The sequence below is a fragment of the Leopardus geoffroyi genome, chromosome D2 (genome assembly GCF_018350155.1).
Source record: "Leopardus geoffroyi isolate Oge1 chromosome D2, O.geoffroyi_Oge1_pat1.0, whole genome shotgun sequence".
NCBI classification, from domain to species: Eukaryota; Metazoa; Chordata; class Mammalia; order Carnivora; family Felidae; genus Leopardus; species Leopardus geoffroyi.
The window spans coordinates 86508276-86525375 of NC_059334.1; the positions used below are offsets into that span (position 1 = coordinate 86508276).

The 17100-nt window shown below is 57.7% G+C and overlaps 1 protein-coding gene across 1 annotated transcript in view; it reads right to left on the minus strand.

Annotated features, from left to right (window-relative positions):
• TCERG1L (transcription elongation regulator 1 like) overlaps positions 1-17100 on the minus strand; it is a 196755-nt gene that overhangs the window by 55057 nt on the left and 124598 nt on the right. Inside the window, exons 5-6 of the mRNA XM_045439269.1 lie at positions 15154-15245; positions 11748-11836 (exon numbers count right to left, since the gene is read on the minus strand). Coding sequence (XP_045295225.1) covers positions 11748-11836; positions 15154-15245 — 181 coding nt within the window. The remainder of the gene's footprint in view (positions 1-11747; positions 11837-15153; positions 15246-17100) is intronic.

The window sequence follows — 17100 nt, forward strand, 5'->3', positions numbered from 1 at the left end:
CAGAATGGGGAGGTGATACATTTGTGGAGTTGAAGCACCCGGGTTTGTGGGAGACCGGTCAGCGGGGCTCGCCTGTGGCCCCTCTCCGTCCTGGGCACCAGCATCGGGACCCGCTTCCAGCCAGCAGTGACCCAGGCGCCAGGCACCGGGCCACAGGCACTGGCCACCACTGGCCCAGGCATCCCAGGAGGAAGAAGACAGCAGCCTGCCCTCTGGCTGACATCTTCAGCTCGAGACCTGTCCTTAACTAACCTTCAGGTGACTTTGAGAGCTTCCCTCACCCTGGCGGCCTCTGTTCCATCATCCGTGTAGGAGGGGGTTGGAATGGAAGTCTGCATTATTCCAACACCCCCCCCCCCCCCGCTACGGGGACGTGAAAGCAAGACGTCGGGGCCCCTGCCTTTGTCAGAGGCGGGAGGGCTCCCGGGCCACAGGGGTGCTGCCCGCGCTGGAGCTGGAGGTCCAGGGGGAGGGCTGGCAACCAGGAACACAGTGTTCCCATCCCTCCCCTGCCCCAGGCAGCCTGAGCGGGTCTTGCCTAACCCCTGCAGGTCGGGAGGGGGGGTGCGTGGCTTTACAGCACGCAACTCGGCGGCATAGAGCTTTTATGGAGCGTGAAGCCGAAGGTAATCATGCTGGCCGTAAGCGATGCACAGTTCAGCCACCGCGTGAGCTCCCCAGACGGGCTTCTGGGCCAGCAGGGACCATAAACCCTGTCAGGGCCGCGAGCCTCCTTCCCCCTCGGATGCAGCTCTGGGGACAGAAGGCTCCCCGCCCGTCAGGGGGCCTCGCTCCTCACTACACGCAGCCCTGGTCTGGGCACCCCCACGCCCTGGGCCTGTGACCTCCGGGGACTGATTTTCCTGTCATCACGGCAGCTTCACCTGGAAAAAGGCTGTGGGTCAAGCCACGTCGGAGGCCAGCTCCGTGCGGGAGGCGACGGCGGACCCCCGGCCTCTTCCTGCGCGCTGCCCTGTGTGCCTTCGGGCTCGGGGCGCACACGGCCCCACACGTGGTTTGGGAGCCTCCTCGGGCTGGGCTGTGGCTGGAAAGGGAGCTGCAGGCCGCAGCGTCGTGCATGCTGTTCGACAGCACGGGGCCTGAGTGGAATGTTCTAAAGCATCCCTGGCCCCCTGCATTCGTCTGCTCACTTGACATAAAAGAGGGGCCACGTGGACCCACAGCGTCTCCCCGGAGCCCTGACCTCACCTGACAGAGAATAACCTCTGTCAGCTTGGCTGTGGCCGACATACCTAACGGGTCCCTCGGCGCCCGGCAGCCCGGCGTCCCGTCCCCACCGCCCCCACCAGCCCCGGGGGCCCCGCCCCCACGCTGACTGACCTGTTCCCTCCCCTAGAGCCATGGAGGGAGACGGCACTCAGCTGGGAGTCCAGGGGCCTGGAGACCTGCCCTCCGGGGCGTCTGTACCACCCGAGCCTGTGGCTTCATGCCTCAGCACCCTCATTTTTGAAAGAAGGCTGGCGGACTGGGATCTAGTCCCAGACGGTCGTGTAAGTCCCTCCAGGCTTCGATTCCAGTTTCTAGACTTCTCTCGCAATTTTCCAGGTTGGTGCCAGGACCCCAGTCAAGGTCAAGCTGGTGTCCCTCCCCTCAGACCGACGTTCCGGGCAGGTGCGCCACGCCTGGCTCCCTGAGCCCGGCGGCCTTGGGTCACGGCCGCACGTCCGAGGTAGCTCTGCTCAGCGAGTCGCAACCTCACCCGGGGCAGTCTGCAGCCCCCACTTCAGCTGGGGTCAAGGGGCGGGTGCGGTCCATGGTCCAGGGCCCCCAGGCTCGGCCTCAGCTGCCCTGCCGCTTTCCCTCTCCCCTCCGCCTGGAAATCACTCCTTGGCAACACAGACATCCAGATCCCTGCCTGCCGCTCCCTCTGGGACATCTGATCCGGACAAAGCCCAAAGGGGAGGAAGGACTGTGTTCCAGGTGGTGCCTGTGACGGGGACACGGTTGCCCTCCTCTGCCCTAGAACACCTGCACTTTGGGTTTTCAGAACGGAGACCTGATCCCACCAAACACAGCACTGTCATCGTTACGGTGGCTCAAGGACTCAGGCGTGAGATGTTCACGGAGAAATGGCTAACTAGGGCCTGTGGATGTGACACGGTCCTGGGGCACATCAGTTTGTCCCACGAGTAGCTGGGCCATTTCACATGAGAACTACTGAGGAGCAGGTAGCCTTGGAAAGGCAGGCACCCAGTGGCTTGGAGCAGAGAGGGGGCGGCCTTGGCTCCAGGCCAGCCCCCCAAGGTCCATCACGGGGACCAACCTCAGATCACCCCCAGGCTCTCTCACCTGGCTCTGGGAGGCTGTCCCACTCACAGAGCGGATGGCCTCCTAGGTTGTTGACTGTAAGTCACTGGTTTCCCAAAGGCCCGGGCAGCGTGCTGGGTCCTAAGAATGTTCTGGTCAACAGCAGGGAGGAGACTTGAGAACGAGAAGCTGAAGACAGATGAGGGAAGATACCCACCACTCCTGGCTTGGGCAAGCCCACAGCTGTCATGTGGTGCCATGGGGTTTAAGAGAGATGGGGTTTCAACTCTGGGCCCTAGGCTGCCACTTGCCCATATCGTGTTGTCCTGACATTAGGCTGAAGGGAGGCCCATGGGTCCCGGCAGGGTCCAGGCAGGGGTCCGAGCAGGTGTGTCTGGCAGGTGAGTTTGGACAGTAGGTTCAGACAGGTGGCTTATGGTCAGGTGGGTCTAGGCAGATGGGCTTGGGCGCATGAGTCTGGACAGGAGGCCTGGGCGGCTGGGTCCACGGAGGGGTCTGGACAGGAGGCCTGGGCGGCTGGGTCCACGGAGGGGTCTGGACAGGAGGCCTGGGCAGCTGGGTCCACGGAGGGGTCTGGACAGGAGGCCTGGGCAGCTGGGTCCACGGAGGGGTCTGGACAGGAGGCCTGGGCAGCTGGGTCCACGGAGGGGTCTGGACAGGAGGCCCGGGCCAGCAGGAGGCTCTGGGCAGCTGTGTTCAGAGAATTAAGGACTCCGCTGAAGCCTACCCCAGATAGGCTAAATGGCGTCAGAGGGACCCCTGGGTACCCAACCTCCCCTAGTGCAGACAGCAAGGTGGGAGCTGCCCAGGTTGGACTGACCTCCAGCAGAGCCTGTGGGACCCTGCCCCGAATTCCTCCCAGTGTCTCAGTTTCCAAAGAAAACCAAATAACACTCCAGCAGGGATCAGGGAAGCGGGAAATCTGGTTCTCTCGAGAGCCGCTGCTGAGGGCTGACAGTCTGACGTCCGGGGTCCTCCCTCTGCTGCCTCTCCTTTCCCTGGTGAAGCCCGTGTGCAGAGACGCTAGAAAACATGTGCTCCAAAGAGCCACACGATGGCAGGACCCCCGATGTTCTCCCGTCAGGTGGACGCGGCTCGTTTTGTCCCGAGGGGCTTGCAACCAGGCTCCAGGCACCGCTGTTACCGCCAGGAAGAGACTTCACACCGGGGACTTAATTGGTACCACCCTCCCCAGCTCCTGGGTCAGTCCCGTTCCGGGGACACGCTGACTCCGTAAGCTCCCGGTGCCGGGTCCAGAGACACCCAGCTGGCATCCGAATCCCGGGAAGGGCCGGCACCCTGACTGCCCCAAAGTGTAGAAGCAGTCACTGCCCCCTGACTTCCATCACCGAGCGTCCAGAACAGGGAAAGACGGGGGCTAATTAGACCCTTACTAGGAGATTATTACCAGGAAGAGAGCAGGGACAACAATGAACATGGCACCCACTTCCCATCCAGGCTGCAAAGAACCCAGTTCCTGTGCCGTAGGGACGCGTGTGGAATTGAACCAAAGAGCTGGTGGCAGGGTAAATAAACGTGAATCCCAAGAGAAATCTGCCCATCCACTTGTTACGGTTGGTTTCAACTAGATGGAGCCAGCTGTAACATGCAAAATTAATTTTATGTACCATTTTATGCACATTTTAAGTAATATGTATACGTTCGCCTTCTTTAATCATGCTGCATAATTTTTGGATAGCTGCCATAGTCCCTCTTCTCCTTAACTGTCCCAGTATCCCAGAGGATGTAATTAGCACATCACAGCTATTTAAGTCTGGTACAGAACATCCACACTTGGCAGCCCTAACGGACGGATCCGGATCCCATCGAGTGGAATCTGGCCTTGCAGTTGTGGTGCCCTAAAGGGTTCCCACGGTCGCCTTTTGGACGGCGAACCCCCAGGGTTGCAAGCTCCAGGGGTGAGAGGTGTTTCTGCTTCTCTCTCCAAGCATGCCCGCCCTCCACCCCACATACAGGCAAAGACCCGCTTCGGGTCCCTGCCTGTCCCAGGAGGACTGTCCTGAGGGGACAGAGCCTGATGTCCCTTGCAACTCACCCCCAGGGCCGAGGGCTCTGGGCCGAAAGGCAGGGTGTGGGTGCCCTTCACGCTTCCCTCTCTGTCCTCACCGCCCCCATCACGTCCAGGAAGGGCCCTCTGGCTGGCACACAGGCGGCGTGGATGGGGTGACAGGTTCAGGGAGGAGTAAAACCTTCCCTCTTGTGATAGTGTGATGTGGACCAAGACATGCACATTTGGTCTTGTTTCTGGCACAGTGTTCCTAAAACCCTAGGCGTTTCCTATGAGGTGAGAGCAGAGACAAAAGGCGAGATGGCCTTCTTGCTACTTGAATGACAAGCCCTTTGTGCTAATGAGGTGACTTTGGGGCAGCCCTCAAGGATGGGGGCAGGTGGCCAGGGAACCAACCATGTGACCAGAGGGTTGGAACTTTCAACCCCGCCCACCCCTCCTCGAGGGAGTGGAGAGGGGCTGGGGGTTGAATCCATCACCGATGGCCAATGATTCAGTCAATCGTGCCTACGTGACGAAGCCTCCATAAAAACCCAAAAGGGGGAGGGTCGGAGAGCTTCCAGATACTGGTGAACACGTGGAGCCTGGGGGAGAGTGGCCCCCGGGAAAGGGCACGGACGCTCCTCACCCTCTCCCCACACCTCACCCCTGCATTTCTTCCACCTGGCTGCTCCCAAGTTGTATCCTTTTGTAATAAACCAATAATCCAGAAAGTAAAATGTTTCCTGACTTCCATGAGCCACTCTAGCAAATTAATCGAGACACAGGAGGGGGTCTTGGGACCTCGGATCCATAGCCAGAAGCACAGGGGACAGCCCGGACTTGGGATTGGAGTCTCAAGTTGAGGAGGGGCAGTCTCGGGGGACCGAGCCCTTGACTTGTGGGATCTGAGTGGCCTTCAGGTGGACAGTGTCCCATTGAGTTAACCTGCAGGCCTCACAGCTGGCGTCACCGAATGCTGGGCGTGGGACAGTCCACCACGGCAGGCGTCGTGCTCCGGGGTCTCGTGACCCAGCAGACCCGGGCGCGTGCTTCTGTCTGTACCTCCTCGGCCTGCTCTCCACCCCACGGCGCTTAAACCAGGTGGACACCTGCTACTCCAGACGAGGGCCCGGCCACGCCCCGCAGGACCGGTCATCGTGGGGAATTGCTGATGACGGCTCGTGTGCGCTCAGCTCCAGGACGTGGAGGCCGGGCCATCTCTCCTGCGGAGGCCAGTCAGACCGGTGAGACCCCAGTGTGACACCAGACAGGTCGTCCCGCTGCTGGGAAGGGGTGCTGCCCAAGACGCCGAGGGCACACAGTTCACCCACCGCGACGCTCGGTGCCCTTTGTCCTGCCGTGTTCCTGAGGGAGGAGCGAGGCTCCTGGCCCCCACCCTGTGCGGGAGGCTGAGCGTGTGCGTGAAAAGACAGGAGCAGCGGGGGGGGGGGGGGGGGGGGAGGGGAGTGGGGAGGGCAGGAGTGGCCGCTCCCAGGCTCCATCCTCTCCGCAGCCCCCACGCAGGGCGTTTTCGATGCCGAGGGTCCACGGAACCGGTGCGTGCCGGCCTGTGCTCCCGACCACAGTGACTTCCACATCTTTGCAGAACTCCTGAGAGCATCTGTCTGTCCTTCTTTGGTTACTGCACGACACCTCTCTTCCCATTTTCGGATGAGCAGCACAGAAGCGCCAGGAAGTCATCGGGAGAGCTGGGCTCCTGCTCCGGGGACCCGGCCTGCTGTCCGTCCGGCCTCTCGGAGAGGAGACGAGGAGCCCCAGGAGGCTGGCTCTCAGCTTCGGAACAAGGCCCAGGACCCCCAGACCATCTTCACACAACAAAGGCCCCGGGAACCCCCATCCTGACCGTGGCCGAGGCTTCCCGACGAGTCTGCCTTCACGGAGATCCGAAGCGCCGCCTCCCTCACTGTTGCGGGCGCAGGACCTTTTCACGGCTGTGAGTGCTGGCCACTCGGTCCCCTGTCCGGCCAGAGATGCACAGAACCGGCAGCCTGCCCCGCGCAGGTGAGGGGCCACGGCAGCTCCTGACACGACACTCCACCCCCGCCTCGTCATCAAAGCGAGGCGGCCTGAAGACTAATAAAACTAAGCCAAGAGCAGAGCAGAAGCGGCACGTCTCGCGCTCCATTCCGGGAGGCCTCTTAAGTGCGGATCTAAATGGCAGCCTCCTCATGCGTCTCCTCCGTCTGCCTTAACGAACCACTTTGACATTTCGCTGAACATTAGAATCCCCTCCCCGACAAGTAATGTCCCACCTGTCCCCTCTTCCACAAAACGAAAGGCTCGATTGTGCTAAGGGGACGGCGTGACACTTGGCGTCTCTTCAGTGGGACGTACGCGAGGCAGCGACGGTGCCCGGGCTCCGGGCTCAGCTGCCGTGACCGCGCGGGACCCGTGCGCACGGCCTGCGACGCGACCAGCCCAGCGCCCTCGGGGCTGCGTTTTCCACTACTCTCCTCTTGCCAAACATCATCCATGCATGTTGTGCTTTGGGGAACGTTCCTTTCTTTCTGGAAAAGCGCTACCAACTTCCTCCAAGAACTTGTCTTTTATATTAATTCCTTTAAAGCCAAAAGCGTCCACTACCCGGATTTAGAAAAATTTGGAGAACCTACTTTTAAAAACATCACACTCGGTAAGTTAGGAGTTTTGAGTGAATAAAGAGACACCACCGACAGGTGCTAAAATATCCAATAAAGTCAGAATAAGAAGCGTGGTGTTAACATCAAGTCGGGAGGAGCAGGGAGCGCCCCCCGGGATGCCGCACCTCCAGTCACCTGTTCCAAGGGGGGCCGCCGGAGCCTGACGCGCACGTCAGAGACCAAGCACGTCTCTCACTGCCTCCGGGGCCCGTCCTGACCTCTCGCTCCAAGGCAGAAGGCCACAACCAGCCAGCGGCTTCCCCGTGGCCCCACCGCGGCCACGAACACGCACCTCTCGCAAGACCACCTCCGTCCTCACGGTAACCGCACGGAAGACCGGCTGCGGTGGCACCTGCTGTCGGTGCCGGCTTCCTGACCGTGAGCGTCCCCTCGTCTTTGAGCACACCGTGGTCTCGTCCCACGCCGCTGGGAAAGGACTTCCCGTTTTGCTACGACGGCACTGCAGATGGAAAACTTGTACTACGTCCACCCTGGCGTTTTGGAAAATGGTACTATTTCAAAACCAACGTTCGTTTTTTTTTTTTAATTGTACAAAAATAGTGAATTACTTGTAAACCCACAGTCTTCTCCAGAATTTTAAAACGTTAATCGCCGGCTTTGGCATTTATTGTCATTTAAGTGAAAACCTCATGAATTTTACACTTTGTTTGATAGTTACTTTTGACTTTTTTCCGTGTCTTCAACAATTCCAAGGAATATGTTTTAATTGTTTTCCAATAAACAGAGTAATTGCTATGTGGGTCAAAAGCCAAGTCATAAAAAAGAAAGAGGAGGATGGGAAGGAGAAACGGAGAAACAGAAACAGAAATCTGGAAGAGACTAAAGACTGTTCTAGAATTAACACACCCGGAAGCAGGAGCAGATTGGGAAGGACAGCTCAGATGACGCTGCGTCTCTCCCTCTGGCTCTGACTCCCACTTCGAGGTGGATGGGGTGTCCCTTTTTATGAAAGTTCACACACTGTCTTCATTTTCTTCTTTCTCCTTAAAATACCATGCCCCCAATTATGCCATCCTTAAAACCTCCCAAGGACATTAAGCTAAATGAGCCTGTCAATGGCAGAGTTGGCCGAAGAAATTTTTCTGGGCTCTGAAACCACGCCCAGTGGTTAAGTGGGCACACACTCTTGTCCCCTGTGTCCACTCGGTGTCAGGGCACTGACTTGGCATTTCTGAAGGGCGTAGCATGATGCCAATATTTTTAAGAAGGCTGTACATCTGGCCGTGTCTCCTGGCAGCGAGAAGAGCAGAGAGAATCTTAGCCGGGTGAGGACAATTAAGGAGGCTGTTGGCTCGGCGCTTGACGCACACCGATGAGCCCCCCTGCCCGGGAGAAAGCAGGGCCTTCTCCACTCTCACTTCCAGACCAGTGTTCGCACCATCAGGGTCTTTGCTGACCCTGCTTCTTCCTCCCACACGTTCAATTTCTCAGCTCCAACTGGCTAAAAATGTGACCACAGTGAACAAGGCAACAAAGTAAGAATAGTTTGATTTCCATTTTACGTGTTTTGAGTAGATTCCAAAACTTTGACTTCTTTATTGTGATTCCAGCTTCCCCCTCACCCCCAGCTCTGCAACGGTCAAGAGGATCCTTTCCGAGCCCATTTGGGCTGCACCACTTACCCTGGATCCTCGAGAATCTTCTAGAAATCCTACATTTTCTCTGGAGAATGTTGGTCCGAGATTAAGGCTCAGGTTCCATAGGTGATGTGTAATTCTCAGATCTGACCAGGGCTGGCAGGCTGACCCCTCGCCCTTCCCTCCAGAGGAGGGTCTGCTCCCCAAGGCAGGAAGGGGGCCTTTTGACCCAGGGGACCGCCACGCAGAGGGTGTGCCTTCCGGAATGAGATTTCTCAAGACCTGAGCAGGGAGCCCTGGGCATTGGACTGTGACAGGGGACCCACTTACGAAAGCACAGAGCTTCTTGGGGTCACCTGACAGCACCTGCCGGACACACCAACACCCCCCACTCACCTCCAAGGGACCCAGTCACACCCCCCCCCCACCCTCCCCGACCTCCACCTCACATTAACCCCTCCTGGAATACTCCATCTGGGTGAGGGTGTCCTTAAAGCACCAGGGGCAGGTTCAGATGTCCAGACACACAAGTGGCCGGCGAGCACGACGGGTGATAGAGCCCGAATCCCTCACCCGCCGTGGATCCCTCTGTCCCCTGACTGCCTGAGAAGCCAGCTGACCCTCGAGAAGGGCCGACTACCAGCAAACCCCAGCACGAGGCCAGCAGCGGGCGGCTCGGGTTAAGCTAGTGAAGCAGACACGGCTCCTCCGGGCGGGAGAGCGTCGCTGCCGGTGACAGATGGCGGTGTCGGTAAAGAGCGTGGTTACAGAGGGTCCCACACGCGCGACGCCACGATCAGCAGACCACTCCGCTCGCAAAGCCCCCTCCCAGCTGGAGAGTGAGAGAGTGGGGGCCCTTTCACCCAGCAGGGTCGGGGGTCCGTCCCCATTTGCAGGGGACGTGCAAACCCGGCCCCTAGGGTGTGGAGGGGGGTCCGTCAACACTCACATCCTTCACCCAACGGCGGCACCACGAAGCCCAGAAGCTCCGCTGCAGGCGGAACAGGGTCGGAAGACACAGACGAGGCGGCAGCTCCCGACACATCGGAGCAGTAACACAGGTTCCAGCCAGCGAGTGTCATTCTGACTCAGAAAGTGCGTCCCCGTGGCGGGCGGCCCGTCCGTGCACGTGCACAGGGCGACCGCGCCTCCGTCCAGCCGGCGTCCTCAAGGCCTGCCCGCCCCATCCTGCCGGTGAGGCGGCGAGAAGACGCCGGAGCCTGGGCCCCGCTGCCGGCCGCTCGGCCGGAGGCCCGGGAAGGGCACGCGCCGACGTGTAATTTGCGGGCCGAGGACCCACCCTGCAGCGAGCGATTTCCCCGACCCCGCTTAGCACTGTGCGTCCAACACGGTATGACCTACGGGGCAGACAGACCACAGCTTCACAGTGAGAAACGCCCAGTGCTCAAGGTCACACATTCCACCTAATTATAACCCTGCAAGACAGGGGCAGCATCCCTAGCTCGGCGTGACAGGGCCGCTCCCCTGTGCTGAATTTACCCCAACCCCCTACACACGACTTGTAAAGTGCACCTGCCTTAGACACACACCGGGCACAGTTTGCTTGCAGAAGGCCCCAAAAGGCCCCGAGCAGCACGTGTGGCATAATAAGAAAGAAATGTTTGGTCTTCATCCTTCACTGCACCCCTGGCACCGACCTCCTAGAGCCCTTGGGATTGGCTGAGTGATCGGAACACCTTTTTTTATTCACCGGGAGCCCCTCTGACCACCGCTGGGTCCACGCAGACAAGGTGACTCCTGGAGGGCAGGGCAGGTCACCAGAAAGACCAAGCAGGTGATTCGAAGGTCGGTCCTTCTGTTCCACCCCCAGCCGCCAGGGAGGGGCCACAGATGGGAGTCCAGTCCCCCGGCCGGTGACACCAGTGATGCAATCAGTCATGCCTTCGTAAGGAACCTTCCAGAAAGCCCCTGGAAGAGCGGGGTCTGGGGAGCTTCCTGCTCGTGGACACTCCTGCCCTGGCGGTGGCGCTCTCCGGGCACGGATGTTCCTGGACCCCCCTCCCCACACAGCTCAGCCACCGGGTCTCTTCCGTCTGCCGGTCTATGCTTCCTGATCAAACTGCAGCCGTGAGTGAACCTTTTTCCTGGGCTCTGTGAGTCATGCTGACAAATTATCAGACCTGAGGGGAGGTCATGGGAACCCCTGAATTTGCAATCAGCCAGACCAAAGTGCGGGTGGCCCGGGACCCCATCTGCATCCAGATCTGCTGCAAGGGTAGCACTGGGGGACTGAGCCCTTAGCCTGTGGGGCCTGGGCAACTCTGAGCTGGAGTCGGAACTGAATTGAATTGCAGGACGCTCCCTAAGTGTTGGGACCCCTGAAGAAGCGGGTGTGAACTGTGTGCTAGCAGAAGGAGGCTCTTCCCCAAGAGGCGTTTTTCAGGGTGCACAGTGGCTGCGGCCGAAGACAGAGGGCGGGGGGCCACCGGGTGCTGGCCGACACGGACCGCCGACCGTGCAGAGAAGGAATGGATGTCCAGTGGCTCCAGTTAAGAGCATTATTTACCACAACAAGCAGGTGATGGGGGCATCGGTGGTCACGTCAGACGGGGACCAGTAGCAGGTGGCTTTCCTACCCAGGAGGCACGTGAAGCCGACCCAGGGTGCTGCGTGTGCTGTCCGAATTAGCTGCTCCTGCCAGCTCTGTCCTACCTTCTAATCTTCAGGTTTTAAAACTAATTTTTATTATAATAACCTTTTTCTTCTGCTTCCAAATGACTCCATTATAAAAGGACATTTTAAAAAACCAAAGACAGTGGCTCCCTCGTGGAGGCTAGTTTGAGCACGGCATACTCAAAGATCAGGAATCCTCACAGGGCAGCTGGAGAGAGCCAGACACATCTTTAATTAACAGCCATTCAGTTACTAGCTTCTTGGAGGGAAAACAGCTCTTTGAAGCGTAATGCATGCTATGTTTTCTTCAGACGCCGTCTTTCATTGATATATATGCAAGAACTTATTATTTTAACACAGATTTGCAAATGCACGGGAGCAGGATAACTTATCACTTAAATGCTACTTTTCTTTCTGCAGCATTTGACAACAGTATGGTGCTGGTACCTGCCGTGAGCCACAGATTAATTTCTTAAAGCACGGCGTTATCTAAGGAACGTGCACGTTCTCTTTAGTGCCAACCAACCATTGCTCCCATGGCTTGAGGCATCTTACCAGGGGGATCCGGGCACCGGCGTAGAGGCCACGGGTCTGTTGCCCTTTGCTGCGCTGTCCTCTCTTGTGACTAGTATCGACGGAGGCTCCTTTTAACAGAAAGAGAAGGAGAGCACTTTTTTTTTTTTTTAATTTAAACACTCGTCTTCAATTAGGCAACCAAGTGAAGGGCAACACGGTTCATGCAGACACCCGCTGGATAATGACCCGCTCAGTACAGCTAAGCCAATGGGACTGAGCAATTACGCGGAGAATACGGAATTTAAGGCACAACAGGCCGTGCTGAGGAATTCAGACCAAGGCATCTCCCTGATCACCCCAGACTGGCTAGACTATCTGCTTTTGCAGATACAGAGAAAGGCAGCCGCCACCAAGAGATGGCCTGTGGATGCCTTAACATCTCACGGGCAAAACATCACACAGGATTCATCTCCAGAAATGGGCCGACCCAGAGGCTGGGGTCCAGTGCTTCCAAGACTGTGCGCTCTGGGAGGGAATCTAGAAGCTGCAAGGAGGCCTGGGTCCACCAGGACTTCCTCATCTGGGCCCCTGAGGACGGGGGGCGGGGGGCACGAGCCCACGTCCTTGTAGCATCTGGTGATGTTCTCTCCTTCCCGAGCACCTAGCTGGGGGCGGAGATGGGGGGTGGTGCAAGGGATTCTGGGGCAGAGTTGGGTTTGAAAATCACTCTGTGTCTGTGGCTCTATTTAGAAAACAAAGAATGTTTGAACATTACACCGCCTAGAAGAAAATGAAGATGTATTCTCTAATATTAAAAAGGAAGAAAAAAAAAAAAAAAAACTTTAGCGGTGTGGTAAGGACATGTTTTTCCTCTCCCGGCTGTCTCTACAGTTTTAATCTCAAACTTAGAATAATAACACTGTGTTCTCCTTCTCTGGAAAAATCAGATGAGATTAAAAAACACCAGAATGTTACTCAAAGCAACAACCAGGCTCTCAGAGGAGACTGTCACTTGCAATTAAAGCTCTGGATTCATTGAGTTGAATTGAATTGAGTTGAACTGAATTGAATTGAATTGAACTGAAGAAGAAGGCCATCCTGAAATTCCGGGATCTCTATTCCCAGCACTGTTCGTGCCAGGACCTTACGGGATGAGACACTGTAGGTGAGGTGGTCAGCGGCGCGTGTGGGTGACGGGGCCGGGAGGTCAGCGCTGCACAAGGCAGAGCCGGCCAGCGGGGAGGGCGCGGGCACAGAAGTCCACGCGCTGATCTGGGGCCCTGAGGGCTGCACCCCCTGAACATCGCGTCAGCTTCCCTTCACACACAGGAGCCGGAAAGGCAAACGCTAGATCCTGGGGGCACGGGAACACGAGATCCAGACAAAAAGCCGGGAGAATTCCAGTGTCTCCAAAGCCCGGGCCGCAGTAAGTCCCACGCACAGAAACGTGGCATCTGCGTGGCTGACCCTGTTGCCATCTGCCCACCCACGAGCTGGGGATGGAATGGCCCACGTGGTCGGGGGTGAATAGCCGGCCGAGCAGAGCCGGCCAAGAGGAAGGACACAAGTCGTGGGATGAAAATGTTCCCCCGGAAGAGTCCCTGCGTGGCCTCCGGGTGAGGGCAGAGGGCAAGGCACATCTCCAACAGACCTAACGCCCAGGAGAGAAGGGGTCAGGACGCCTCTTTCGCACGTGTACTTCCCTGCTGGGGGCCCCCTGCGACCCTTTGCTCACCCACACAGAAAATTTCACTGAATACGTGAGGCTTAATTTATACAATTATCCTTAAGTTCCACAGTTTAAGAATAATTTCTTTTAGACTTTTTGGGGAGTAGAAGATGCCTTTCCTTCCTGTGAGGGGGTAAAAAAAAGGTCAGAATAAATAATGAGCGTAACAGGAAGGACTCAGACAGTGGTGTTAAAAATATATATATAGGGGCGCCTGGGTGGCGCAGTCGGTTAAGTGTCCGACTTCAGCCAGGTCACGATCTCGCGGTCCGTGAGTTCGAGCCCCGCGTCGGGCTCTGGGCTGATGGCTCAGAGCCTGGAGCCTGTTTCCAATTCTGTGTCTCCCTCTCTCTGTGCCCCTCCCCCGTTCATGCTCTGTCTCTCTCTGTCCCAAAAATAAATAAACGTTGGAAAAAAAAAAAATATATATATATATAGAGAGAGAGAGAGAGAGAGACCACAGTTTCCATTACTAATCCAATTAGAAAAACGAGGTGGGATTTTCATTATGGAGCTAATTGAACAGTAGAAACCCAATGAGGGCCTCTGAGTACTAGATTACCCCAGCTAATCACTCACGCAGATCTGGCGTGGCGTGATTTGTGACGGGGACTAACGTTCAAATTTGGCAATGCTGGGATTCTCTACTGCCAATTACCAGGGTCTCCTTCTTGTCGCACGCGCCAGTTACGATTTCCTGTTGGTGATAAAAATGGCTAATCATGACATAAAACTCCCTTTCCGTGCTAAAGTAATGAAACTGAATTAGAGGTGTGGAGCCCAGTGATGAAGTAGGTAAGGCACTAGAAAGGGTATTTGTTTAATAAACATGTGATACTGGCACGGATGCTGATCTCTTCCAGAGAAATCCTGCATCAGGGAGCAAAGGTGTCATCTGCACTGACATTCGTGACCCACTTACGCCATTTAGCGCCGGCCCTAAGGATGAGAAGAGGTGGCCGTGTCCATGATGGTGCCCCCGACCGTCCCTAAGGGGGGAACCGGCAGGACAGCCGGTGGGTACAAGAGGGTTCGCGGGGCCGGCGGGAGCAGAGACGCACCCGTGGAGGTGAAGCCAGAACGTTCACAAGACCCTGGGGCGACCACAGGCCTCCGAGATACCTGACAGCTTGGAGCGAATGAAATTTGTGATTTTCAAAGAGAGCGATGAAAGCTAATCCCTCGGGTCTTTCGTGGGAAGGTAAATGTGCCGAGCACATCCACGGTCAATCCTTAAAATGCCACTTGGCAGAGAGGCAGAGAGAAGGGCCTGAGACTGGAAAGTGTGGAGAAAAAACCGATGTGTGTGGGGCTTGACGCACACGAATTTTAAACATCCGGAAACAGGCTCTGGCTTTGCCCCGTGGTGTCCGTGGCCCTGCAGCCCCGTGGCGTCTGTGGCCCTCTCCCGAAAGCGGGCGCGGCACACCCGGGAAGCCCAGGTCACCACACGGAGCCCCGGCCTTGCGAGGCCTGGAGCCAGGACCCGAGGGGAAGGCCTGGCGGCTTTTACCAAAGCCCGGGGCACCCACCCCTCTCGCCCGCGATCTGGAATCCACGTTCTCGCTGGATTGGACTCCGCGTCACAGAGCAGACCCCGAAGCGCCAGCGAACGACAGAAGGGGTGAGGGGTAGGACCCGAGGGGTGCTCTGGGCCCGGTGCCCCTGACCCCGGGGTTCAGGCCTGCAGAGCACAAGCAGAGTCCAGAGACCAACCTTGTCTTCTCCGTCCCCGGCCCGGCTCTTCCTGTCCGCGTGCAGCATCAGGCCAGGAGGACAGGGCGCTCGGCCGCGCTCTCTGCTTTTATCTGTGGGACCAAAACAATTGCATTAGCATCCCATCTGTCACATCAATTTGGAAAAACAGGGACAAAAAGTGGCCTCGGACGTTCAAACTGGCTGCACACGGTGGACCTCCCGCAGAAAGGCCCTGACGGGGCCTTGTGACCGAGTCCCTCCAACGACGCTGAGCTCCCTGGCAACTACATCAGAGCCTGTGCACTGGCCACAGCACTACTGGCCACAGCTGATGGACCAGGCCCCGGGGGGTGTGGGCTGACGGCCATAACCTGACAGACTTTTCCTCCTTGACGAGGAAAAGGGTCAACATGGGGCCGAAGAACCAGGCTTTCTTAGGCTTTGGGGGCTGGTGGCCACGATGGGCCACCCTTGGCCCCCATCCTGACCAGGGGACGGGCGGGGCCCACGATGGTCACACCCCAAGTCACCACAGTACGCGACCCACACAGCACTTTGAAAAGTAGTTGTTTGTGGTGAGGGAGGGGGAAAATGGCAAAAACACAGATTCTGGATACAAGAAAAGAGATTAGATTTCACCTTCTTCTAAAATGTCCACTCAACCCTCAGACATTTGCAAGCGGGAAACGGGTGCAGTGAAACACAGCAAGACTAACCACTGTTTTAATACTAAGAATTTAAAAAATCCCAAGCCATCTAACCACACGCCAACCTAACAGATTCATCCTGGAAGGGGCTTGAAGGTCAGGACCCCGGGGCTGCTGTCTGTCCCGAAGTTAGGAAGGCCCTGGCTGATGGTTCCCTGGGGAAGGGAGGAAGGCGTAGAAACAGCAACACTTCACACGTGTGTGTGCGTGCACGCGTATGTGCACACACACGCACAGAGCAGGGGCAGGGAAGGTCCCTGAGCTCACAGGGCGGGGCAGGGAAGGGCGGAGCTGGGAGGCCAGGTGGGACCACCTACCTCCACCCCACCTTCCTCACCCTGCTGCAGACTCTGGCTTCCTCTGCCGCCGATCCCGGCAAGGAGGCCACGGGAAGGGGCCACACGGGCGGGGACCCCACGTGGGGCCCTGCATCTGTCCGCGGCGGGCGTCTACACCTGGAACCCTTGGGGCCACAGACCCGGGTCCTGCAGGGCAATCTGTCCCAGAGCCCAGAGGAGGTCAGCGCTGACCACCGGGCCCCGGGGCAGCCGTGACCACCAGCAGGGGACACGCGTGAGGGCCCGGCAACCCCCAATATGGGTCCACCTCCGGATCGGCCCTGGGGAGGAACCATCAAGCTTTCATTGAACTGGGAAACCGAACCTGAGTCAAGAACATTCCAAGCTCACGGGCAGTGGACACATTTTATTGTCGCTCATGGAGATAAGCAGAGCCCAGGGCCGCACCGACATCTCCAGAACCCGTAGGGATTGCCGCCCAAGGCCCGTTTCTCATCCAGGTGTGAGGAGCAGTGGGGAGCCTGGGCACCCAGGTCTCTGCGGGTCCACGCAGGCCTGTGCCGCCACCCGCACCCCCAGCCCCACGGCACGGAAGGCGGCGGGGCCTCACGTCCACGCAGAGGGAGCGGCTAAATGGGGGAAATGACAGACGCGGCAGCAAAACACAGCAGAAAGTGAGGCGCTGCCCGGGAAAGCGAAGGGGAGACAAGCAGGACCAGTTTACCGAATGTCTCAGGAGGGTGGGTTTCTCACCCTGAAATTACAGGACCACTTCCGTCAGTGTTTTATGTCGTACGCGGGGATGACGTGTCCTCACGTTAATGATGCCTGATTCACCAGCGTCAACGTCAAAGCCCCTTCCATCCACACTTCCTCCCGTAGCTACGCACTCCCCGCTCTACTCCGTGGAGACCATCTGTGCGCAAAGACTCATGATCTAAACATCCGGCTACCTCAGC